Source organism: Hippoglossus hippoglossus, chromosome 8 (assembly GCF_009819705.1).
Source record: "Hippoglossus hippoglossus isolate fHipHip1 chromosome 8, fHipHip1.pri, whole genome shotgun sequence".
NCBI classification, from domain to species: Eukaryota; Metazoa; Chordata; class Actinopteri; order Pleuronectiformes; family Pleuronectidae; genus Hippoglossus; species Hippoglossus hippoglossus.
The window spans coordinates 6789168-6815434 of NC_047158.1; the positions used below are offsets into that span (position 1 = coordinate 6789168).

Genomic DNA, 26267 nt, shown 5'->3' on the forward strand with positions numbered 1-26267 from the left:
CTATTAAATCCAATAAGGTGCAACGTACAGCAAATAGATTTTTGAAGCCTTGCTGTCATGCCCTTCTGCCATTTAATCCACGGTTTCCAAAGAATAAGAAGCATATGTTGATATTTCCAGGTGTCTGCACTGAAAAAGGCATTTTAATAATTCCTTTTGTTCCATAAATAGTTTTCAGTTAATATATCTATTTATTTCTTCCAATACTGTTGGAATCCAATAAGTTTTTCCTAAGATTAATCCTTCCTCCAGATCTGGTGTCCACTTGACTCCAGGCACAAGCATCTTTTTTTCCATTACTTTATTTTGTTAAGTTGCGCTCTGAAACAAAAAGTATTCACACACTTTGGATGAAAAATTATTTTAATTCTCAAGATGATAAAAATAATTCTGTGAACTCTGTAAACCATTGCATAACTGTAGTGTCACAAGTGAACAAGTGTGGACAAACTAGTTATACACTACAGAAAGTATGCAGTACACAATCCTCAATGTAGAAAATGAAAACAAAATCTAGTATTCTAACACTTGCACCAATTTTTGTGTTCACAACACAAAAAATATCAATATACCAACAGAATAATGTTTACGCTTATCAGAGAATTTCCTACATATCCATACAGCTTGTCACAAAATAAGGGACTTATTTCTTAATCTATCTATAAATAATGTCTAAACTCACTGACATTGATAAATCCATGAAATGCAGTTTCCTCAGATATAACACATTTTCTATTCAATCGCTGTATTACCCTGAGAAAAATACATTTCTGTCCTTATATTTCCTCATTATGCTGACAAATAGAAACTTGAAAACTTGCATTTGTTTTAGTTCTAATAAATTTTATTGAATAGCAGTTCACAACTAGATGCTACGTCATAAAGAATTAACTGCGCTCCACAATATCCAGTGACCCATTCATTGAATATCTAATTTAGAACAATACATTCAATCTTTCAGGGCTTCAAAAGTTAAAATAACATTTCTAATGACTTTTTCTGAAGCTTATGGAACAGCTGGTTCCACTTTCAGATCATTTAGTATTTTACTTAATTTGAACAGTTCCATACATCATACTCATATACATGTACAAGATTGCATAAATCTTCAGGCTCCATTTTCATTATATTAAAAACAAAAAGACGACACAACAACTAACAATAATGCAAAATAGTTAAAACTATTCCAATGCAGAGCATAATGATACATCTTTTACAGTTCATTTACAAGATTCTTCCTATTTGGTGCTTTTTCCTCACAATTGAGTTTTTGGTGCCAAATAACAAATTGAGATCAAAACTGTGAATTCAGTGGTAGGATTTTTTTATTTTAATTTAATTTTTTTATTGGTATGGCAAATACAGACTGAGAGAGACAATTATCAGTCAATTAAAGTGGCCTGAATGCAGAAGATCACTTAGCAATCACATTGTGGTCCACAAACTGTTGTAAGGCACTGGAATTTTGATTCTAATTCAACACGTTATATTTGATCATGCAACTGAGAACAGATGCTGCCTCAGATATATTCTCTTGATACCAAACAACATTGTGTGATTATTAAAAAGGCACAGATGTACTTCAAAGTGTAATTGGTCCGTTAGACATAAATTTAACAAATCTGAAATATGGACAGAAATGTAAGCTGTGCTTACCAATGTTTCCTTTTAGAAAACTTGAATTAGGTTAAGTAGACCACTAGAGATAAAGGGCTAGAAAACAAATTACCATCATAACAACTGAGTTTTAATTATGTCTGTATCTGCCATTGATTCTTGCCACAATCATCATCATTTCACAATAAAATAATATATATATTTTGGACCACGTCTTTCAGAAATGGAAAACAAAGGGTCAGGTAAAAAGAAAGCACCTTACAGTCAGGCCCATCATAACAGCATATAATGCATAAACGTCCAATTTCAAAAGTGATCAAGATCATCTACTTAAGCAAAGTCAACAAACAAAATGAACTTCAAAACAGTACTGTAGTGAAGTTTATATGGCCACTTCAGAAGCACAAATGTCATTCACCTTTGACATTCCTTCAACGGTTAAACCGACACAGAATCCTCGCTTAAGGTCAGCATGTGCATATCTGCCCTAAACGTCAATGTATACTTAACACAAACTCAAATGTACAAATAGAGATTTTGGGAGGATCTGACCCATGCATTGTTGTTCTAATGTGTAGCAACTCACTATAGCTAACTTTAGAGAGAAAAAAGACGCCATTAATTACTGTTAATGAACCACATATCCATTTAAGGTACTAGGTGATCACTTTTTAAAATGAGAACAAAATCAAATTTTAGGTTTCTAACTGAAATAAAAGTAACGATGAAATGTAGTACAAAAGAAATAATGATAATACAGGTCTTTGGTAAAACTGCAAAAATGGGCTTAAGTCCATTAATGTTAGAAGAAAAACCCATTGGCATAGTCCTGTTGTGTACACACCAAGAGGATATTATGTCCTACTGAATGAAATATTAAAGTAAAAATCCATCTAAAACAGAATTCCTGACACACAGAATGCTTGACTTTGTCTGCTTTTCATCTACACAACCTCATTCTGATCTTTCTAATACCTTAGCTATTATTTTGAATTCTGTTCAAGGGTAACTTTTCTCTTTAGAATACATATTTGGTTAATTTTTAGACTTTCACCCTTCAACGTCATTAAAAGAAAAGAAATAGACCAGAGGACTCTGTGAAATTAGCTGTATCGCACACTGCTGTCCAGCGTATGGTGGGGAGAAATCTCACAAGAATGCACCAACTTTCGATCAATTCAAAGAAAAGAAAAGGGACAATCTACAGTAGTAGAGGTCTGTGACATCAGTCTGTGACAAGTCATTTACAAAAGTACTGAAACTTTGATTTAAATGGAATTTACAAATGAACAATTCAATCAAATAAAGGTTAAGTCAAGTTAAATGCAGAAGACAGATTATTTCATATTTCTGAAATCTAACCTGTGGATGCATGATAACATTCAAACATCTAAATGTGTCACTAGAAATTACATTAATACATTTTCCAGTAGCAGCGAAGCTTGCAGAAGTTATTAAGCTTTTTACTACACTAAAAATAAGTCAATACAAATATTCTGGCAGTGACACAGTGCAAACTTTTTTTTCTTTTTTTTTTGTAGCTGGTTAATATATCGCATAACATGCAATACCAGAAGTGTTTAGCCTGCCTTTTATGCTGAAATATTATAATGAAAATGCTAAAATACCATAACCTTTCTTGATATTTTTCCTCTGAGTTGCTTAATTGTCATTTATGTGGATGTAAACAATGCATTTTCCCATATTTATAAGTAGCAAAAGGTGTACCTGGAAATAAATGTTTCTCTATTGAATTTAAAGCAAGAATAAAAAGATATTTTTTTAAACACAGTAGAAGGTCATTTCAATTAGAGGAACCTAAGCACAACTCCTAAGCAAAAATCAAACTGACAATTTGACTACAGAATTCTTCATTCGCTGCAGAAATATTACAATAAAACTAACTAAAGTTACCGAACTGTTTAAAAAGCTGTTTTTATATATGTTGATATACAAATCCACATGTTCAATGTTTGCATACTCTCAAACGTTAAAACCTAATTTCCAAAGAATGAAGCTGCACCGAAAGAGCACCACGACTGAGGAATGAGTGTGTGGGTGGTCGGAGGATGGAGGGGAGGTTGATCTCTAAGGTTGAGGTCAGGACACAGGCACTGACAACGTTTGTTTTCAATTATCTTCTGCAGAAATACTTGATGGGAATTGACGATTACACTGGCATATTTGGATATATATATGTGTGTGTGTGTGTGTGTGTGTATATATATATATATATACACATACATACATACACACGTCGATGCTTCTGCTAAGTTAAACAAGACACATTTTGTAGAAACCTGCGCACAAGCTTCAACTACTTGTGTTTGCTTTGAAAACTCTATACACATCCTTTTCAACTAAGGCAAGGCACTTTAGAGTTAGAGGCCGATATGTTCTAGACAAAGTCAAGAGGCTAGATTCCTACTAAAAAAAAAATCACCATTTCAGGCTTTAAGCAAATACAATACATGCTTCTCTAGTGGCTAGGCTATATAAATCTCTATAAAACAAAACTAACTGATTGAATAACAGCCTTAACATGGAGCATGTGCCTTATTGATATTACAGCTGCTGGTTATGCCTAAAATGCATTTTAAATTTGCACTTATTTGATTGAAATTTTATAAATCTAACTATGAAAGTAGAAACTATTTAAGTACTTTTTTCTATGAAATCTTAATATGTAGAACCATGCCATGACTTAACAATAGGAAACATGAAATATTAAAATTATGTTTCACAGTACACACAGACATTGCTTCAGACATTAGCTTATATAGAAAAAACGTATAAAACTAAAAAATAAAAGACACAAAGAATACCTACAAAGCAGCTTAAAGCAAAAAATTCTATATACCCTTTAATAAAGTCCCAGGTCAACAAAGTGCTTTAATAAGAAATCAAACTTCTTCAGAAAAGTTGGTCAAAAAACAAGGATTCTTGACTGGTTGCATTAAGTGTTAATGAAAAATTTGGGGTTTAACAAAACGTGGCTTTACTTAAAGAGGAACACTGCAAAGTTACAACACCCAGGTTTAGTTGTTTCCTTCGTTTGATTTACTGCCGCTGATTTATAGACACAGGTATTTGTTCAACACTAATAACATTTTACAAATCTGCATATTAGGTCTATATTGTTGGACAAAGATTACACTGAATACAAGAATATAAGTGAGCTAATTCCCTAGAGCATGGAGCTTTTAAACTTGTGCTCTCTGATACAATGACCTTGATCAATGCCCTATTTCACAATTACCAGTTTTAGACGCTCCCTGCTCAATGAAATGGTGCAAATACAAATTTTTTTCTTATATTGCAAGGCAAATTGGGATATAAAAATATAGGATTTCTGAATTGAGTATGAGTCACATTCCTCTTTAATTAAAGAATAAATCAGCTCTGAGTTTTTGCTCATTTTATGTTGAACATCACCACAGTAGTTCGCAAGTGAAGTCACGACCTTCTTGCATTTGAGCATCCCAAACTGAAACAGTTAGTTATTATGGTTATGTATTAGTGATTGGGTTTGTTTAAGATCCAGACTGAATTATAATTTGTCCAGCAAACCTTTTTTTTTTTTTTAACTCTGCTATATCCATTTCACATCTTTTCTTTACATACAAATCACAAGTACATAATTACTAAAACTTTTTATTGGCTTCATACACATTTCCACAGGATTTTCCGTAAAAGTTCTTAAGTGCATTAATAATCGATTAACAGCGAGACGTGTGGTCACTCATTGTTGTCTTTGTGTATTCAACTTTTACGTTTATTGGTCCTGATAGCATTTTATGTATTTGTAATTTTGTATGGAGGTCTGCGGCTGCACTGTTTTCGGCCTAAATGTCTTTATAGCACAGTGTGAAGCAAATGATATATGATTTGAGATTTATGTCCTTTCAAAAGTCTGAATCATGATTGACGATTTGAGAAAGGGCACTTTAAATTGAGCGCATGCTGTCTGGTTGTCACATAAAATGAGCAAAAGCTACAATGATTGAATTCCCTGGACATAATCTGACTTGTAATGCCATTTGTTTTGTCATTTAAACATAATTTTGTTCCAAATGAATTGTATGAAACAGACATAACTATTTAGAAAGTGTACTTAATATCTATTAGTAGTTTTTCAAAGGGCTAATTCTTTAAATAGTACCTTGAGTTATTATACATCACCACTTCAATATCTTTGTTCTACAGTAGGGACATTCTGTTTTACTAGGTGCACAGTTCTCACATAGTACATAATGTTGGCAAGGCTGCAGAACAATGCAACGATCATGCTTTTGGCAAACTATACATTTCTTTGACTGAAGCTGATATATAACCTGTTGGGGGAGAAAAGAGTGAATATCAGCTGCAACTTAAGGAAAACACAGTTCATGCAGACCTGTAAAATACGCATGCTCGATGGCAAAAACCTAGCTCTGGATGACGGTTTGAGAAAACTGTGGTGATGCTACAAATGAAATGCGGAGTATGATCTATTCTTTCTTACCCCATCTATAAGGTCTAGGTCATTACGCAGCTGACTCTGGATGGAGTGAAGCTTTGACAAGGGGAGCTTGTCCAGCTCTCCGTAGCTACGCAGAAGAGGTGTTCCCGAGGTGCGACAAAGCACATCAAAGTCCCTGTGGAGTTCTTTCAGCTTGCGCTCGGTTTCCTCCCATTTCTGTTCTGACATCTGACGCTCTGCCTCGGTCGCCTTTGCTTGTTCCTTTGCTTCGCGAGCTTCTTTCTGACACGCCTCACAGGCCTGGAAGAAAGAGAAGTCTTGTGATTTGCTAAATTAATCTCTCATTCTATGAAAAGGGAATAAAAATTAGACACAGTAAGGCATGTCTTGCAACAAGCATTAATTTATAGAGGCCCATTTTCAATGGTTCAAAAACCCACTAACACCAACTAACATTTGGCTTTTGTCTGCAACAGGAATGGATTAAATCAGCATTCACTCCTGCGTCAAATGACTCTGCAGTCAACACTGGTTTTTAAATCAGCTCTGGCTCCGATCGGCAGTGATGGAAACATAACACCCGTGTGAACATGCCAACTTCTTCTTCTTTATTTTGGTAGTCTAGATGCCAACCCTGCACCTATTTCTGTAAAACAGTATGACGTGCATTGAACTTCTGGACGTAGGCATGTAAATAAGCATGAATGTTTTTTAAATATTTATCACTTAATAATATTTGTTATTTTTTACATCTGCAACAGTGATTTCTTCATATTATGCAAGACAGCAAGGTTACTGACACTTGTGTGCATTTGTGATGGCAAACATGAGTCATTGAGGAAAAACCAGAAAGACAGTCCTCTACTGGCAATGAGCAAATAGTCATCTTCTTTTTCCTTTTAATATCTACTAAATTTGGAGTAAAGAGGTAGTACACTCACATGTTTGACCTGCAGCCAGGCCTCCTCCCATTGTTTGATCTTCCTCTTGGCCTCGTCCAGCTCTCTGAAAAGGCGGGCCAGATCAGCGCTGCTGGTTATGGAGGTGAGGCTGCTGAAAACTGGAGACGGACTCGGTGAAAAGCTGCCACTGACAAAGTCCCAAATGTTGCTGGCTCCTCCATTTAAGCCTTGGTGAGTAATAAGTTGAAACGACAAGACAAAAAAGTTAGCTTTGGTGCTGTGTGTTACTTTAGAACAATTTCATTTAGTGTGACACACACTAAATGAACACGAACACACACACACACACGAACACACACACACACACTCGCTTGGAGCAAGATGTCTGATGCTACCAGCTTACCCAAAGAGTTCTGTGAGGAGGAGGTGGGTGTTCCCAGGAGGCCAAGCTCTTGTTTGGCTAACATATTGGAAGTTTGATTCTGCTGTGACACTGCCGCTGACAGGAGGGACTGAGATAGGGACTGGGAGAGGGAGCTCAGCGGGGAGGTGGAGAGCGATGACGAGGAATTGAAAGAGGACGATCGTGCCAGGGAGCCGGGAATGTTAACGGGAGCTGAACCAACGAGCACTCTATGACCTGTGGGTGACAAACAAGATGCTGTTGTTGCTTTCAAAATAAGATGAGATTGTTTGTGGTTGAATGGTAAATCAACTGGTAGTGCTTCAATGAGCTACGGGTCCTTACTTGCCAACCCAATACTGTGGTCTTGCTCCTCTAACTCCTTATCAAGAGATGCAACATTGATGTCACTAAAGTTGAGGTCCAGAGCAGATCCTGAGGGAAAACAAAACACATTCTAATGAACACAGGAAACAGTGGTAGCACTCGGCTCGACCAGTTTAACTTTGGTTTTACGTGTGACTAACCTATGACAGACTCCACCGTGTTGCTCCCTGGGTAGAAAGGAGTGGCTTTTGCATTCATTGTTGATAAGGTGGTGGGTGAAGAACTATCTGATCCAATACTAGAGGCCAGGCTGGATGTTATACTGGAGGTAAAGCTCGATGCCAAAGGGTTTACCGCAGAGAATACATTGTTGTGTATCTAAAGGTGGAGCACAGCAGGCATTTGTTGTTAATTATAGTTGAGGGTTTCAAACTGAATCAAACAACAATATATATTCAAAATATAATATCACTATGTATCATCAATCATCACAAAAAGAAAACAAATCAAACCTGTTTTTCTTGGTCCATGAATCTTTGATCCATCTGCCCCTTGTTCTTAATCTAAAGAAGGATCAAATGACAATGACACAGCACATTTCAGAGACATGAATCCACGTTTTACATACAAACGGTTAATATCACTTTAAGGCATTTTCACTTCCCCACACAGAGCTGACTGTGACTTGGTGGAAGACTCTGATGATTTTCAGTAGTTCTTGTTATTGTGATAATTACAGTACAGAACATTTTACTATGAGTGGGTGGCATCCTTCTGTAATTACAACATCAGGAAGCACATGAAACCAAGACTAAGAGGAATTTTCACTTCTAAGCAACAAATACTCCTGTGTGTGTGTGAAGTGTGAAAATATTTTTAGGCAGGCCGATTGTAAGATTGTGCTGCTCAGATAGAGAACATGGAACACAGATTATAAATATATTCTTACAAGCTTTTCAAGTCAAATCACTCTGGTATTAACTACTAAATACTTTATAAATCCTTCAGGCCTTCAGTGCTGCCTGTAGATGCATATTTCAACATCTCTCACAGAGTGAATGATCTCACCACCACAGTCATCACACCAACTGTGATAATAACGAAATATAAATACACTGTATGAAGTGTTTCGCACAATAAATTTGCAATATTTTACAGATAATATACAATAGAATGTTTTCTTAGGAACAAAGCTAACACATGAAATGACCAAACAAATTAAATCAATTCATGGGAAAATGAGTGAACGTGATAAAATTAAAATGACATGGCAAATAATGAATGAGAAATGAATAAAAATAGTGACAATAGGTGTTAGGCCCTATGCTGTCACTGTGTTGCATTGGTTCTAAAGCTGAAAAGAGCAGTCTGTGTACCTGATCCTCACGTTCAAAGCCCGGAGCTCTGGGATAGTTAGACGTCAGAGATGAGACACTGGATGTGGTGGACTCTGAACATAAACTACTATTAGTTAAGGATTTGGGCCTGCTGAAGGATCCCACTGGGGATATCAAACTGTCGCTTCCTGAGCCTGGCTTTACAGTTGAGCTATTAGAACATGAAACCTGAGAAAGACAAAAATGCACATGATCTTAATAAAACGATGGTCAAAACATAAAATAAATAAACCAATATTATGAATGGGCAATGAAGGTGATGGCTGCTATGAGAGACATGAGAATGTATCTTAGATTGAGATCAATAACTGATGAACTCTGTATTTACTGAGTAATCCTCTGAAATGTCGCTTTCAAAAAGAAATTGCCTCTGTTTTGTAAAGTTATGTGGTAATGAAATGTAAAACAATAAAATGGTAATGACAAAAAAAAAGTATTAAAAAAACATGCCAACCGAACAGTGAGACTGTGGTAAACAACAACATGTTTTTATGTAAAAGGCTGGTTTGCATCAGCTGAATTGTTACTAAGCTGGTTTCTGGTTTAAACGTTTCCTCTGATTCTGATGAATGACCGATTGAAGAACATCTGTAACAACAGAGAAAGAAAACATACACTTCCTAGTTGTCCGTTGCTACTGGTTGCGCTGGTGGTGGAGTTTCCTCCACTGTTCCACTCACTGATTGGACACTCTGAATACTGCTGCGAGCCCAGCTGGGACTGTGAACTCGACTGCATCGCTGTTAGCAATGAACTCATGGTCTCCTCTGTGGAGGGAATTCCTGGAAGGATATTAAAGAGATAAATATCAAACTGTAGTTCTGTAACAAACCAGGTTGCCAACAGCCAACACTACTTCTTATGGCTGTGATGAAATCAATCAGAAAGTTTGAGTGAGAACAGAAGTTTTCATACATTTTATATCAAACAGATTCCAAGTCTTAGCATAAAAGTATTTAGTTGTGTCATAGCCTGAACACCTGAATAATACAATATAACAGTTCATTTCTTTTTGGCTTTAGCCTCATTCGACAAATCAAATGAAATAATCAAAACAAAAGAGATGGCAGGGAAATTAACATATATTATATATATCCATCTCTTCTCAAACTTGAAAAGCGTTCACTTACTTTCTACATGTGCAAATGCACAAAAAGGTCCCCGGGGACAGTATCCAGTTTGTCGCATATCATTGCATTTGGTAGATTTGTAGATCTTAGAGAAAGACAAAGAAATCACAAGACATGTGGAGACAAAGTTAAAATTCCTGCCCTGGGCTACGAGAGTGAAGTTGCATTATCATTAGCAGCCAACACAATAAAACCTCAAATAAAATGATTAAATTATTTAACAAAAACCCAAATGATATACTCAAAAATACTGAAATGTCAACGATAGCGAAGGTGAATGTGACTTTTACGGGAGAGAAAATCCACTCACCTCGGGGTGAAATTGCTGTTCTGTACGAGAGTGACAATACTGACAACTGTCTCCACTGTCACACTTTGAGGGCTCTCCCCATTCATCACCATGTTTCACGTTTGGGCAAGGGGTTGACCTGTAGTGTTACACACAGGACCAGAACTCTTACAGCTGTTACATGACTTAATACCAAGTGTTATCTTAATGCAAACTGAGTAACATCTTACCTATATTTGAATTTCCGTGGATTTCGTCTTCGATCTCTACTGTTGTGGTAGTGGGGGCAAGCATAGCCTTGTCTGCATAGTCTTGGGGGCTTAGTACACTGATCTGTTTTGTAATTGGCTAAAACAAAGTTGGTATCTGCAAAAAGAAAACACGGAACAAAGTGTTAAAGTAATTTTTCATTTTGTTTTGCCGAGAATAAGAGGTTTGTTTAGTTATGAAAGAGAGAATCATTTAGGAAGAGGATTCTCACCTTGCCACCGAGGGTCTTCGGTCAGAGTTTTCTCAATCATAGCTTGGCTGGCTAATACACCAGGCTGCAAATCAGGAATACCTTCCCCGGATCCCAACTGTCCATTTTGAAGGGCTTCTTGTGCTTGAATCTCCCTATGCACAGAACAAATAAAGTTATTTGAATCACTTCTTTAGCATATAAAAAAAAAAAAAACAGACAGATTGGTTCAGTGCCTTTAAATTTTGATGATTAGCTTCTCTAAGATCACTAATCACAATCCAATTCGATTTAGATAATTATTTGTTGGATCTAAATCTCAAAATACTAAATTGATAAATACAAAGCACAAAACAAAAACAAGTGACACTGGACCATCACACAGGTGTTTTCCATTTTTTTGAAAATGCATTAAGCTGCAATCCAGGTATTGTATTTACATTATGTCAAAATTGGATAATTAGTTCGATCCATCGTGAGGCTTGTGAGTGAAAAGGTTTGGCGGCGGGAAGGGAGGCGACTATTTGCTCTGTGTGTCACCTGATATCATAGACTGGAGGTCGGAGATCATGTGGCCCGTGAGCGAAAGCACAGTGGAGGCCATTCTTCACACAGTGCCCCCGAGCATCTGTCTCATGGATACAAGTGCCTGTCTTGTAATAGCGTAGATGGTACTTGCGCTCTGTGTCACCAGTGGTCCGGTGTAAATAAGGACAGCTAAGGAAGCAAGGAAACAACTTTGAAATATTTGGAATGACATAGAATGACGTGACGTTTAGATATATTCATGTTCACTACAATTTTAGAATGTTTCATATGATATTAATATACATACAGGAAAGCAGGGCTACGACATTAAAGACCTGGTCCAGACATTGTGTAATGAGCCTGAAATGATTATAAATTGCAATAAAAGCACATAATTCTTAGTGGCACACATTTTTAAATCAAGAGTATTATTCCATTGTAAATAGAAGGCTGAGACGCCAGCAATGCCTCGAGAACTGTATCGCCAATAAGGCTTTTGAATAAAGCAAATTTTCTTTTCTTGAGTAGCAACAGTTGCTATAGCAACAGATAAGGTCATACAGAAATAGCTTCCATTGGCAGAGGAGGAATTGTAAGGACTGTTATTTCTTTTTTTATTTCTATGTGGGGGCAAAATTAAACACTGCACCATTTTAATCCAGAAATCTCACAGAGGGGCGACTATCTTTATATACTACCTGCTCCAAATTAAAAGGGCAATACCCCAGCCATCCCTTTTGAGGCTTCACAAGGTCTCTGTACCAAGAGACAGTTAATCAATTTTGCGATGACAGAGATTTAAAGATGCTGTGCACAAAGTTATGGAGACTGTCTGGGCTCATGTAAGAGACAAATAAAAGCATATAATTTGGAACTGCCTTTTTTTTTTTTTCAAATATGAAGCGCTTTGAAATCGTTGCATCATGACACATGCTGCCCATAACCGAAAATAACTGCAGCAATCATGCATCGAACGCTGGAGGGCCGATCCAACCTGTTAAAGTAGCCGATCTGTAAGACACATGGTTGCAGTCTGGCCGAATAAAGGGTGAGTTTAGTCAGTCGTGTATAAGTGGATGCAGACTCTACAGAGAATGTAATAAATGTGCTGCCAAACTCTGGTGTAACAATCCACTTCAGGCAGGAGAACTGAGAGGTAAATACTGCTTCCCATGCAACGACCAATCAAATCCTATTCTCCTGTGTGAATAGATCAAATCACTCTTAAGCGTGCACTTAAGAATACACAGTTTTACATTGCAAAAACACACAGACCTCTGCTGGTGGTCACTTTTAAATAACAGCTTCTGCAACAAATTGATAACAACACTGGCAGTTTATATTATAACCTGAGCTAATACGCCCATGTGTCGAGCTGCAACAATGAGTGTCAGATGAAAAGTATGTCTATTTCGATAATCATATATATGTTCCAGTTATTTTTAAGCAAAAATGATTAATAATTGCCGGATCCAATAACTCCAAACTGACGATATGAGTGGTGATGAATATAAGGTGATACTAAACTAAACATTTTGGGGTATTTAGTGACCAAAAAAGAAATAACAATCAAGAATATATTAAGATTAATAACCACTTCAGCTAAAATGACACATACATTTACCAAGGCCCGAAAGTCCACTTATGAAACTACGTTTAAATTCACTTAATCAGATTCTTTATTTGAATCTACACAAAATTAAATATATAACAGTCCCGTCTGATCTTTTTAAAAATCTAAATCCATGAATTGTTCTCTGAGAAATCAAAGAAAATGTTGAAAAACACTGGATCTTGTGATGTTAAAGAAAGTACAATTTTTTTGAATTTACCCGATTCTCAATCACACGGAAATTAAAAGGGTTCTGACCCATTCTGCATCTTTCCACCAAGTTTCATGGTAATCTGCCCAATAGTTTTCAGGGTAAAGCTGCTAACTACCAAACAAACACTGATGAAAACATAACCTCCTTGGTGGAAGCATAAATGTGTCTGTTGTTGCAGGACCAAACACACGTGTGTGTGTGTGTGTGTAACTGTTGCCACAAAAAGCAATTGAAGAACGTTTTAATCTAATAATCGATTTTTTCTCAAAATTATATATTAAAAAAAGATCATAATAAAAACACAGGGTTTCTCTGTGCCCTGCAAACTGTAGCAGATGCTCCTTGGCCTGATCATACAAAACTGAATATAAAAGTGCAACAGTTTCACCAACTCGCTGTAGGAGCCACAATACACACAGAGGTCAGAGGTCAAGGCCATTTCAGGTCAGCTAGGAGGAAAACATCTGGAACAGCTCCTGATGGGCTGTGTCAGTATTCTACGTGTGTGCATTTGCAGTGTTCATGAAGCGGACACTGACACGACCGACACTTGGGGGGGGGAGAGAGAGACTTACTCGTCTCCATCCGGACAGATGCCTGTGGTCTCGTCGTATTTGGTGCAGTACACGTCGGGGCTGTAGTTGAACGTCCCGTCTCTCCTCCGGATGGGTCGCCTCCGCCGCTGGTTGAGAAAATGCCAGTGGAAGCACGTAAAGGGTCGGTGCTGCGTGCACTTGTGCTGGAGGAACAAGGGGCACTGCTCCGTCCTGAACTCCTTCAAGTATCTGAAACAGACGAGGGGGGGGGAGCAACACGTAGCGTCAGGATCCGGGTTTTTTAACTGTCAGCTCAGCGGTAAACAACAGAGAAAAGTTCAGTGTTCGCGTTTGGCTGCTGTTTTTTTGGGGGTCGCTAACGTCAAGCACGCTATTCAGAGAGAGCGCTGCGCAAGAATCCCCGCGTAGTGCTGCTGTGAAGCCCGTGAGCGTACGTGTGTTTGTGTGCGTAGCGAGGGGGGGAACTCAAAAAATCAGGCCGAGCTCCTCACAGGCGGGCTGGTTAGCGAGTTCCTGGCTAATGGGGTAGCAGCTGTAGCAGCAGGAGCAGCGGCGGCGGCGCGAGTTGACGGCGCAGCGCCCACAACAAACCCGCAACTCGGTGAAAACACGTTTCCGGTACCGAGTGGCGGCTCGTAAAGGGGGAAAGCGGGGCGACGCGCTGCGGCGGTCCGGCGCGCAGTGTGCGCCCGCCGTGCGACGGGAGGCAGCCACAAAGCCAGGAAAAGCTCCATGTTGTCAACGCACGCACGAGAGTTGAGGAACGCGGCGGATGCGAGCGCGCGGCTGCATGCGACGAGCAGCGCGGTTTTCTCCGCGGCCCGATCCCCCGCGCTCTGCGGCGGCGGCTCCACTCACGTATAGTGCGAAGGCTTCTCGGTCTGGGGAGACGCGTTGGCCGCCGTTTTCGAAACCGACGGCATTTTCAGTCAAAACAATGGACTGCGCATGCGCCCCGGGATCTGTTGCTCGCGTGCGTGCACGTCCGCCCCGCACGCCAGCGCGCCGCGGAACTCCCGAGCAGAGCCGCAGGGGGCGCTGCAGAGGGAGGGGGGGAACACACACCCTCTCACCTCTGTCATCCCCCCCCTCTGAACTAAAACCTTTTTTATTTTATTTTTTGGAGCAAATACAAATTTAAATACCGAGGTTATGGGTCCACATGCATATCTAACATTTTCCATATTCTCCTTTTTGGTTGTGGACGTGTTCTGTGTTCTGTACCTCCCATTCTATATTTCAATATTTAATTCAAAATATAAGAAATACAGGTCTTGACCTTCAATGTAAAGTGCCTTGAGATAATATATCTTATGATTTGGTGCTATACAAATGAAATTGAATTGAACAACAGCAACGTATTCAATATGTCAACATTGTCTGTCTATCTATCCCAACAAAAAAAATTATCATCTTTAAACTATAGTCTTAATTAGTAGCATCATTTACCATGTATTGAATTATTTTATGCCAATAGTATATTCACATTCAAAGCAGATTTTTACACAAATCAAATGACGCATTTGTGAATACGGTGTAAAATGAACTTTGCTTGGTTTTGACATTTTCATACAAAGTTCTTATTTACAGAAACAATACTTAAATGATCTTACCTGAGCTTGAATTTGTCAAGAAATAAATAAATAGAAGGACTCGCAACGTGAGGAGCAATAACATACGATCAACATATGATCAATAAAAAGCTAGCAGCTATGGAGAACCTCACCAGCTGCATTGAAGACAATTAGAACTTAAAAGTTTAAATACACAAGTTCAACAGCAACCTGAATTATCAGTGTCTGAACTGAGGATCTTTTAAGTGGATTAAATTGTTACATATATATTTATGCCAACATACTCTACAAATAAAGTATTTTAGTGATGAATCTCTTCCTTTTGTTTTATACCCTCAAACACCTAGAAACTAAAAGGTCTATAGGTTTTATGTTTTGCGTCCCCCCCCCCACATAATCACATCAATGATCAATATCACATAATATGATATAATATGATGCATTGTAGAGTTAGTCATACAATTCTTTTTTGGGGGGTTTTGGAGCTCACTTTTGTTTTTCCTTGTCTTATTCCAAATTGGACTGATACACTCTGTGTTAACCATTATTTCTTTTATTCTCAAATTGCCTTAATGTCCAAATACGCAAACAGCCTCCTGGCGTCAGGCTATTTGATGGGGCCGGCCTCATCACCGCTGAAGCACGTCAAACTCCAATCCCCTTTCTTTCCCTCTGAATCTGGAAAAGCTAATTTGCTGTATTCAGCTCTTTTTCCCGTAAGGGTTTTAATTTACAAATGCAATTATATGTCTAATCCATTATTCAGCTGCTGAGGTCCACTGAGTGCATTTCCTTGTAATTATGCATAAGCCCGGTCTATCCAGTTGTAATTACTTTGACATGCCCCACCCCCTGTCCACTTCACCTTTTCTTACGTAAAAGAAAACGTGGTCACCTTTGTGCAGAAACATGAAGATTCTCATAAGTTTTGATTGTGATTTTGTAGGCTTAGACAGGCTCTTCTCTCTGACCAAAATGTAACATTATCACATATGGATTTCTGTGTTCGATACCGTTATTGCAACTTTTAACTTATGCACTCTATGTATTTGCACTTGATGCCTTTGAGCATCACTGCAGGGATACAATGAGGAAAATACTCCCATCAGGCCTGCCCTGTTCATGTATCTCCTGTTAAATGTAGTAATTAAAAAGCTTCAGGATTTGTCTCTAGATTATATGACCACCATCATTTGGTTTTGCGACCATGTGCATCCCCTTCATTATTAACCAGTCCGATTTTATACATGAATGACATAAACAAAAATATACTTTACATTATGCTCTTTTACTAGTTTGTTTTTGCTATCAAGTTCATTATTGTGCAGCATCATCCAGTGGAAGCATTGTGGATGTAAGCGAGGGTAAATGTCACACCCTTTTTCCTTTCAGTGACGTCAGTCGCCACCAACCTTTAACCTTCCTCGGTAGCCTCAGCTGTACACACAGTCCACTGTCAGCCTCTTCTCACAGCATCTCTCTGTGTGGTTCTGTATGTGTGTGCATGTGCGTATGTGTAATGTAAAGATGATCCTGTCCTTCTCCCTTTAGGTTTGAACTTGGTGGGCCTGGGCTCTGGTGGAGGTGTTGACAGCTCTGATCACGTTGTTACCCACCTTTCCTCCTGTTGTTGTGGTTTTGTTAGAAACAGGTTCTGTTAACAAAAGATTTTAGCCTCCACATACTGTATCCTGCAAATACACACAAACACACAAACATACAAACTTAAACCTGTCTTTGTGAGAAGAAAAACATGGCTGAGTGGCAGTTTGCATGTCGAGGATATGGGACACGAATTTGTGTAATGGAAACATCACGTGAAAGAATCTTTAGTAACATGCACCGCAACAAGTTTGGCATTTTTTGCCGACCTCTAATAAACAATCACTCAAACTATCCTCAGTGCTGCTTTCCCAGGCTGCTGGGTCGGTTACAGCTGGAATAACAGTTTGTGGTTTGGACTCCTGTTTCTCCCAGTCACGCCATTATCTCTGGCTGCCTCATGCACAAACACAGCACAGGCCCACCACAGGCTGGCAATAGACAGATTTTATATATGGAATGAGCTTCAGCATAGGCATGACTGTGTATTTCTGTATTCTTCTAGTCAATAAAATAAAACACCCTCATTTATTAAATATCCCTAAAGCACAGAAGCTGTTCTAGATGATAATGTCTGGTTTGCAAAAAATCTAAATGACAAAGTGAATATTATTGTAACCCTGTTATATTTGAGTGTAGAAGGATGACTGTAGGCACGACTGAATAAGGATAAAAAAAGGATATTACAAAAAAAGAATTTATAATGTTTGTCCTGATGGATCAACAAACAAAGAGGCTGTAAACCTTTATGACAGGTTTTTACGAAACCTCTCCAATCAGGCCTCTCATAGGTTACGATTCAAAAATGTTTATACTGCACCTGTGTAGCCTGGTGATGTGCATTTCATGAACCTGTGATTAATGCGTTCATGAACATCTTCGTTCAGCCAAACACACTTGAATCAAAAGAGTCTGCATGATGGCTTAGTGGATGATATATGTCAGTTTTTGCATTTCAAAGAAATTAGTTGAATCAGTTCACGGTCAGAAAAATAGGCCACAAATGTGCAGATGAAGACGTTTCTTTTCTTGTAAACTATTTCTTCGCAGGCCCATTACTTTCGCCCAGCTTTTCCCCATTTATTGCCGTTATTTATCAGTGTAAAATATGGTAAGACGGGTAAGGACAGAAGATTGAAGCTGCTTCACGTTATCAACATTGAATGATGTGTTTAGTCAGTCTCATCCCCTCCAGGCGAAGCAACACCTGCCTCTTCGCTCATGCAAACGGGAACTGACAACTGGGGTGATAACTCAGCCATCTTTGAAATGAGCACTCACCGATTCCCACATTACCACAACATATGAATCCCCCAAAAATAGCATCACATATTTATACCTATAACTCACCTTATGGCTTGACCAAAATGTTTAAATACAACAAGTAAGAAATAAAGGGTGCATCACCCTTTATATATATCATATAACTGCCTTGGGTCCTGTGAAAGGTGTTATATAAATGCAAGATATTATTATTATTATATATCATCTTAAACCCTTTTGTAGAAAACTGATTTTAATTCTCTTTATCTAAAAAAATCTCAATTTTTTTTTTGTTATTGGAATTGAATAACAATTTTCACTTTAAATTCCTAGAAAATGTGGCATTTTCTTTATTATCAAATAGAGAAACACATTTGCGAACATTTGTTTGCATTGTCCAAAGATTGTTTGATATACATGATGCCATTTGTTTTGCCATCAGAGGAAAATAAAAGTGTCAAAAAAGTGTCAAAAAAGTACAAAGTAGCTGGTGCTGTATTATTTTCAAATTTGTTCCTTATCCATGATGTCCTGAACTGGTATTCCTCATCTTGAAAAAGGCCACGATTGTTGATTTTAAGATCATGCAAATACACATGGGTTTCACCTGAAACGACCCTCGTCTTGCAGCTAAAATGGACGTCCTGATTGGATTTTATATGACGCATTATTTCCTCTCAGTATGTTGTTTTTGCGGACAATGTTCTGGAAGATTTATAGGAGAGGTCACTCGTGTAAAATGTTCCATTACTGTCTGTCTCACACACTTACACCGTTCCTCTTCTTCTGAGACTCTATGCATTAGTTACGTCTGCACACAGGCTGTGCTCCTGGGGTGGATGCTGACATTTTGCTGGCATTTCACTTGTTGTTGCCTGCCTTACCAAACTTGCCAACTCTTTGAAGGAATAACACACCAAATCCAATTAAAGAAAACAGTCCAAGATGCAGATAAACTTGAAAATTGCTTTTAGTACTGTATGTGCATTGTTATCTACTTGAAAAGATACACACATTGAGTCATTGTCATCCTTTGAGTGCACATTCCTGATGCTTTTGTTGTTTTGTTCAGAAAGTGAGCAGGTTAACTGAGTCACTATGAGGCAAAGCTATTCAACAGCAGAAAGAAATCTGAGGTAATATTTCACCCTAGTTGATATATCACGTTGATATGAAGATTGACTTTTTTTTTAAGCATATTCTGCGGCCTCAGTTTCATAATGGTTGTCCCTCTTCTAAGCAGTCACACCTCTGACACCACACTCCTGACAGGGAGGTGTATATCAAGGCTGTGGCGGCAGAAGCGGTTCACTACTGACCAGCTGGCCTTCTTCTTAATGAAGAGCCGCAGCTTGTCTCTGAAGGTCTCTCCTAGAAAGCTGTAGATAATGGGGTTGAGGCAGCTGTTGGAGAAAGCTGCCAGGTTAACAATGTGGCCTGTGAGCGGGTAGTCATGCCACAGGGTGGTAGCAGCCCTCTGCGATGGGTCAGCTGGGCCCTGCAGCAGCTGGATGCTGATGAAGACGTTCTCTGGCAGCCAGCAGATGAAGAACACCAGAACCACCACCACGATCATGCGCAGGGCTTTCTGCCGCCGTGGCCACAAGCCACGGTGCTTCTGGGCCCTCATGAGGATGCGTACAATCAGAGAGTAGCACAGACCAATGATGGAGAAGGGCACCAAAAAGCCAATGGTCACCTCCAGCCACTGGATCTCCAAGACGTTGGCAAAGCAGAAGTGCACCTCACCCCTGTGCTGGGTCTGCACAATGGTGAAGGGGAGCAGAGTGGCCAGGATGGAGGCCATCCAGATGAGGCCACAGCTGAGCTTGGCATGCTGCATAGTCCTCAGTGGGCTGCTGCTTATGGAGCCCGCCAAGGCTATGTAGCGGTCAAAGCTCATCCACGTGAGGAAGAAGATGCTGCTGTACATGTTGACCTGCAGGAAAAGGGACATGAAGGTGCAGAGGACGGCGTAGTCGTAATACTTCTCGTTCAGATTGAAGACCTCGATGAGGGAATCCGCCACCAGGATGAGGTCAGCCACTGCCAGGTTAACGAAGTAAAGGTCAGGGATGGTCATCTTCTCTCTGTGGTTCAGGTTGACCACCAGGATCAAGATGTTACCAATAAATCCAATAGGAAAGAGGAGGATGGTGTACAGGCAGGAGAGGAAGAGACCAATCGTGTAAGAGTGGTAGGTGTTTGAGTTTTCAGTCAGATCTGTCGTGTTGTGTTCATATGAAGAGTTCAGTTGTTCTGTCCTGTTCACATATATCCAGACCAGAGAGGTTGTCTGCACTTCCATACTGGCTGTGGTTGCACTGTCTTGAATCATAGCCCACATCTAAGTCACCTGTAGCTGCTACATCATTGGACCAGGTTGGTTCCCAGTTGTGTCTCTTTAAAGGGTAAATCATCTATGCTGCGTTGACATGCTGACACAAGTCAGATGAGTGGGGCAGAAACATCTACAGCCTGTCTGACTCCATGCTGTCGCCAAGGTTCATCTACCAAAAGATTCCTGACACACGCGAAAGCCACCTCCATGTCTTAAAAAAACGGCTTTGTCCTTTTTGATACGACGACTCACATCGTTTCACGCCGTGCCAAACTTTTGACCTGAGATTAAAAGGTGGTTTTCTTTCTCCTCTTTTGAGTCATCTCATTTGAGTGCTGCTTTTCCCTCTACAAGTCCACGTGCATCTTTATTCAGCGAGCCTCGGCCAGAGACGCTACTGCTGTGACACCTGAGCTGTGGAGAGGAGGGGAGGGGAAAAAAGAGGATATTGGAGAGAATTAGGTGTCGAAACTTGGAAAAAAAGCCATCTTGTTGTGTGTATTCAAATTAGAATAAAACAGCAGCTTGCACTCGTTTTAAATCTGTTGAAATGTTAAACAACAGGTATGAGAATTACAGCTTTACTCTGGGGAGTTATTTAAAGGGCCTTGAAATGACATGGCACACAACTAAGTGAGCACATTAACATTCAAGCTTTGGACTTAAACAGATGCATTGAAATTCCGTCTAAGAAATCCTCAGCCAATCTAAGCTCACTCAAACTGGGCTTGATGACTATTAATTGCTGAGATAAAAAAAAAATTTGCCTTTAAAAATTTAACAGACCTTTGAGACCTGCTGAACACAAAACACGTTCTCATGCATATAAGGAAAAAAATCCATGTGTTGTATTCACATTATAAACAATCCTCTTCTACCATCACGAGGCCCCAGAGAACCCAGACTTGCCCTTGTGCTATAAGACTGAGGTCTGGTTGGCAAACATGACTGACACACACGTTCACAGACACAAGGGGTTTTACTCCGACCACAGTAAACAGCTTGCAATATTAATGTATTCCTATTAACAGCTGTCTTCACAGCAGCAGATCAGCACGTGTACAACATGTGTACACATGAGAGTCCAAGTCGATAAGATAATGTACAGGCAACAGAAAAATACTGTATAATAATATATATATATGTATATTTTACAGCATGAGAAACATAAAGATTTTCCTTTTTAATGTTCAGAGTGAAAGAAAATCCCATAAAAAAACAATAAACTTTAAGGATTATGAGCTAAAATAGTTTTATGACCCAACAAAGTAATATTTTATTAGTAATTCATAACATTCCTGTTATTCAAGTAGTCATTATTATTTATTGCTTATTATTTTTGTTCAAATTATTATCTTTATATCGATCTATGGTTTATTCCTATAGGATACATGGATCCTGAGCTGCCCTCCACTCGGGATCTTTCGTGAGACACCTTTTAAAACAGTTCTTTTTGCTCTGAGCGTGTTTACGACTGCACTTTTTTCTTCTTTACCGGAGTCAATGAGACCTAAGATCATGTAAACATGCTCTGTGACAAACCACAGACACCCACATGCCATGATACATGATAAAGAGCTAGTTGATGCTAGTTGATGACATCATATACCGTTCATTATCCAACTGGATTCCTAAGACAAGAGGGAATTCCCCATCTACCCCTTTCAAACTGTATAGATTAATAAATAAGTATAGAGTGAGTCTATGAGCTGTTTTTATTTTTTACTGTTAACTGTCCTTGACATTAAGTACAAATAAAACACATAAGCAAAACATTATGACTACAAATAATGACAGTGACGTGAAAACCAGAAACAGCACTTACTTAGAAACAATTGTAATTTGCTGCTGTTCCATGATGTCCGGTGCAGAAGTCAGAGAACCAGTGGTGTGTACGTCCCAAATGCAGGCTTCTCTTCTGCACCACCTGCTGTTTGGCCCAACCCTGTCTGGACGAGGAGAGGAGGAGGAGGAGGGCGGGAGGGACGGAGACGGAGACGCAAAAGATGATCTGTCACCGGGAGACTGTCACCGTGTTTCATCAGATTCCCCCTTTTCTCTGCCTCTTCTCTTCTTCGATGTCCACTGAGCGTCTACAAAGATCCAGGAACTGAACTGGCATGATGAGTTCATGATTTTTAAGAAAAAGAAAAGTTTGGACAGCAAAAGAAGTACAGTGTGGAACAACTACAATGTGTTGTTATGGAAACCACTCATTCTTTTTTGCAGCATTTGTTCACCTGCAGGTTGAGTAGCTCTTACTCTTAAGCGCCGTGAAAACACACTGCACGTAGCCTTCCTTAGTTTTTCAACTGAAACAGTTTTTCCTACTGATCAGTATTGATTGTCGATTATCCACATATAAGGAAAGCCACTGCTCCTTGCTTGTTTATTGTTCATCCTCAATGCAACAATTACATTTAGCTAAGGTAGAAAAAACTGTGGGCCTTCACTCTCAATAAGAGGGAAACAGAACAGACCCTGTGCTCCTGGGCAAGGAGTAAGATTAAGATAATTTGAACTAATCTTTGTGTCCAAATTGTGACTATGGAGACCTGTTTGATACGGTGTAAGCTGGTGTAGTGTTTCTTTGGATGGAATAAGTGCAGACGCCTTCTATAACTTCAGATATACAGGAACCATCTGCTACAACAAACATCAGCTGTATAATCTACTGATAAAACAGTGTATATATATCTATCTATCTATATATATATATATATATATATATATATATATATATATATATATTTATATATATGTAGATATATATATATATCTATATATAGATATATATCACTTCATCCTCAGACAGCCAGAGGGGAGAGGGAAGTCCAGTCCGAAGCTGGAGCACTGTCTGCGGGGATGGGCTTGCTGCAGCTTCAGGGCTTCGAATGTGACAAATGGAGAGCCATGTGGAGGGGGTGTATGTTTCGCAGAGCAGTGTATCTGTCACATGATCATGTACCTCAAGGTTGGACGTGGTGGGCCGACTTCGCGCTTAAAATTATTTTAGGATTGATGTATTACAGAAGCAGGCTTTTGTCAAACCCTATAAAACTGTGTAAAACCGGCGATTTCATAAGCAGCTAATAGAAGATTAGTTATACTGAGCTTGTGTGTGTATTGATTCATAAATTGTTAATAAATGGAGTGATACCTGTTGGCTAGGTCACACTCAAATATACATTTATATCATCAACCAATCAAATTTGATTCGTACAACCCATATTCACAAATCACAGGGGTCAAGAGCTAGCTTCATTTTGCGGAAGCGGATCGCCTCTTGTTGATCTTGCTGAGTGCAGATGGCACCCAGGCCTCATTTCCCGCAGAAGCTGATTTCGGCGAGTCGGTAAATAGAGCAGCAGATCATCAGCGATGGTCTGAAGGGGCAGATAGGGTCAGAAAGGCAGCTGGTCGCCATGCTGGCACAATCAAGTTGGAGTTGTTTAGTTTTTTTTACAGGAGAGGGGGCAGATGAGAACAAAAAAAGAAGAGCAGAAAAGTTTGAGGGGTCAAATAGAAAGAAGGATTTCTGCCATTTTCTCTCAGCTACAGCGGATATCTTATGCATCACTTCACACGCATAAGGGGAAAGCGGGGATCAGTCCTGAGGAATTTTGTACAGGGGAGAGGAGGAGAGGAAGAGAAGGAGAACAGGCCATCTTAGGCGCAAGTATATTTGACCTCACCTCACCTCAACTGAGGTGAAAACAGTTGTGTCTAATAAACATGTGATATTACTGTTTTAAACCCAGTAGATCACAGACTTATTCCATGAGACACAAAACGAGGCTAAAAAGAGGAGTTGTCACATTTCGAAAGTAACTTCAGGGAACCGATTAAGAGCGGTAACACAAGGTTAAGTAAACAGTGAGCCTCATCTGGAAAATGTACTTCCTACGAATGACACAGAAAAGGCTTTGCAGGTTCTAATCTTGGCTGAAATTATGCATGATGGGAAAGGTTGATACAAACCACTGGAGGAAATAGTTTGAAAGTTGCCTGAAAATATTTCATAGTGACTGTTTGTTCTGTTTTCTGTCTTTTCCTGTCAGGATTATGGATGATATTGTGAGCGTATCATCTCCTACCTTCTAAGCTGGCCTCACTTTCTGCCTTTCTCATTATCTCTATGATCTGGATTTACACATCACACTCTGCTTCGGCTGCTTCCACATTCATTCTGCTCAGGGTTGTGCGAGAGGCTGCACTCCCTGCTCGTGTCCACTGGGTGGCCCACTGGCATAAACTGTGAATAATGTTTGGCAAGATGAGGACAAATTCGAATCACTGCACAGGCTCTGGCTGGAAAAGTGATGTGGTTTCGAGGATGGTTTTCTGCAGCAATAGGCATCAACAGGTGAGAGGTGAAAACATAAATTTGAATGTGGACTTTCAAAGAGGCTGATGGGTAAATAATTGAATCGTACGCTAAATGACAGGGAGAATCCAAGCGTTGCATTGGTCTCGGTTTGTTATTATGATCGCCATGAAATCCTACCATAACTGTAAAAACATATCATTATAATAACTCTGCAGTTTTCGTGTAAGAAAAGGAGGTGCCTCCACGGAACAACAGCACTTCCCATCCAGTCACATCTAATGAGCGAGACAACATCACCAGTGTTATTAATGGGAAGTTTTGGGGTTTAACTGCTTGTGGTTGGGGGAGTGAAAGTGGGAGGTCTAATAGGAGGGAGGGTACAACACCCTCATCTGCCTCCACTTACCAGTCTCATGCACTTCTGGCTCCATCCAACATCTCTCCCGCAGCCACAACCACAACCTCTGGATGGAACATCCTGCACCATCCAGCTCCTCTGCACTGCTTCCAGGGCCATGTTTGATATTTAGCTGATGCTGGGATTTTATTGTTAGTGTGCATGTTTTTTAAATTTGATTTCTCTGCCCTCCTTTCTGAAGAGCGAAAGCCGAGAGTAGCAGACGGGGAGGAAAGGTGGGATTCATTTCCAAGCATCTGCCCTGCAGGGTCCACTTGCATCCCCAGAGCTGAAGTGACATTGTGGCTCAAAGATAGAGGATCCCTCCTGAAGTCTCTGGGTTGGAGTTTTCAATGATGTCAAGCAATAACTTATAGATACAGTCAACAACAATCAGTTCATCAGTGTTGTTGCTCCTGGTCTTTTCTATCTTCCTTACATGATATTTCTTCTCCACGTTCGTTCTCCCGTGTTTACTCGGCCTGTCTTTTGTTTTATGAATATTCTTCAATCTCTTTAACACTTTCTTCACATTGGTTGATTTAAGGATTTATGATTTTACACCACATGCTTCCCTCCTTCTGACACACTTGCTTGCATATAGATTTCTAGAATGCTAACTGTAACCCGCTCTCCCCTTTACATCCTGCAGCCCACATTGAGAAAAACTACGGTGGTCTCTGGCTCTGTGTGTGAAAGCTGGTTGACAGCCAGATAAAACATTTTAAAGCCAAAAGCCAACTGTTCTGACTACATAGGTGGTCTGGTGTTCGATGGTGTATGTGCGACTGGAATTGACCCTCATACTTTTGGTCTGGCTGAACCCCTAAAGGAGAAAAACAACATTAAGACTAATGTAGCA

The 26267-nt window shown here is 39.5% G+C and overlaps 2 protein-coding genes across 4 annotated transcripts; both read right to left on the bottom strand.

Moving 5' to 3' along the window:
- Positions 1-824: 824 nt before the first annotated feature.
- Positions 825-14905, bottom strand: unkl (unk like zinc finger). 2 transcript variants are annotated; one of them, XM_034592796.1, is made up of 16 exons: positions 14757-14905; positions 13917-14126; positions 11528-11704; positions 11009-11142; positions 10758-10893; positions 10549-10666; positions 10239-10323; positions 9724-9890; positions 9088-9276; positions 8224-8274; positions 7912-8089; positions 7730-7819; positions 7385-7621; positions 7021-7208; positions 6122-6379; positions 825-5951 (listed from the first exon to the last, which is right to left on the bottom strand). In XM_034592796.1, the coding sequence occupies exons 1-16, from the start codon at positions 14819-14821 to the stop codon at positions 5796-5798; spliced, it is 2439 nt and encodes an 812-aa protein (XP_034448687.1). In that variant the 5' UTR covers positions 14822-14905; the 3' UTR covers positions 825-5795. The 2 variants fall into 2 exon arrangements, with proteins under 2 accessions (XP_034448687.1, XP_034448688.1); XM_034592797.1 differs by lacking the exon at positions 9088-9276.
- A 4622-nt stretch (positions 14906-19527) lies between these two features.
- Positions 19528-22729, bottom strand: gper1 (G protein-coupled estrogen receptor 1). Of its 2 annotated transcripts, none has more exons than XM_034592800.1 (2): positions 22504-22729; positions 19528-21087 (listed from the first exon to the last, which is right to left on the bottom strand). In XM_034592800.1, exon 2 carries the CDS (start codon positions 20682-20684, stop codon positions 19581-19583), a length of 1104 nt encoding a protein of 367 aa, XP_034448691.1. In that variant the 5' UTR covers positions 20685-21087; positions 22504-22729; the 3' UTR covers positions 19528-19580. The 2 variants fall into 2 exon arrangements, with proteins under 2 accessions (XP_034448691.1, XP_034448690.1); XM_034592799.1 differs by having other exon boundaries at positions 19528-21092.
- Between the last annotated feature and the right edge of the window lie 3538 nt (positions 22730-26267).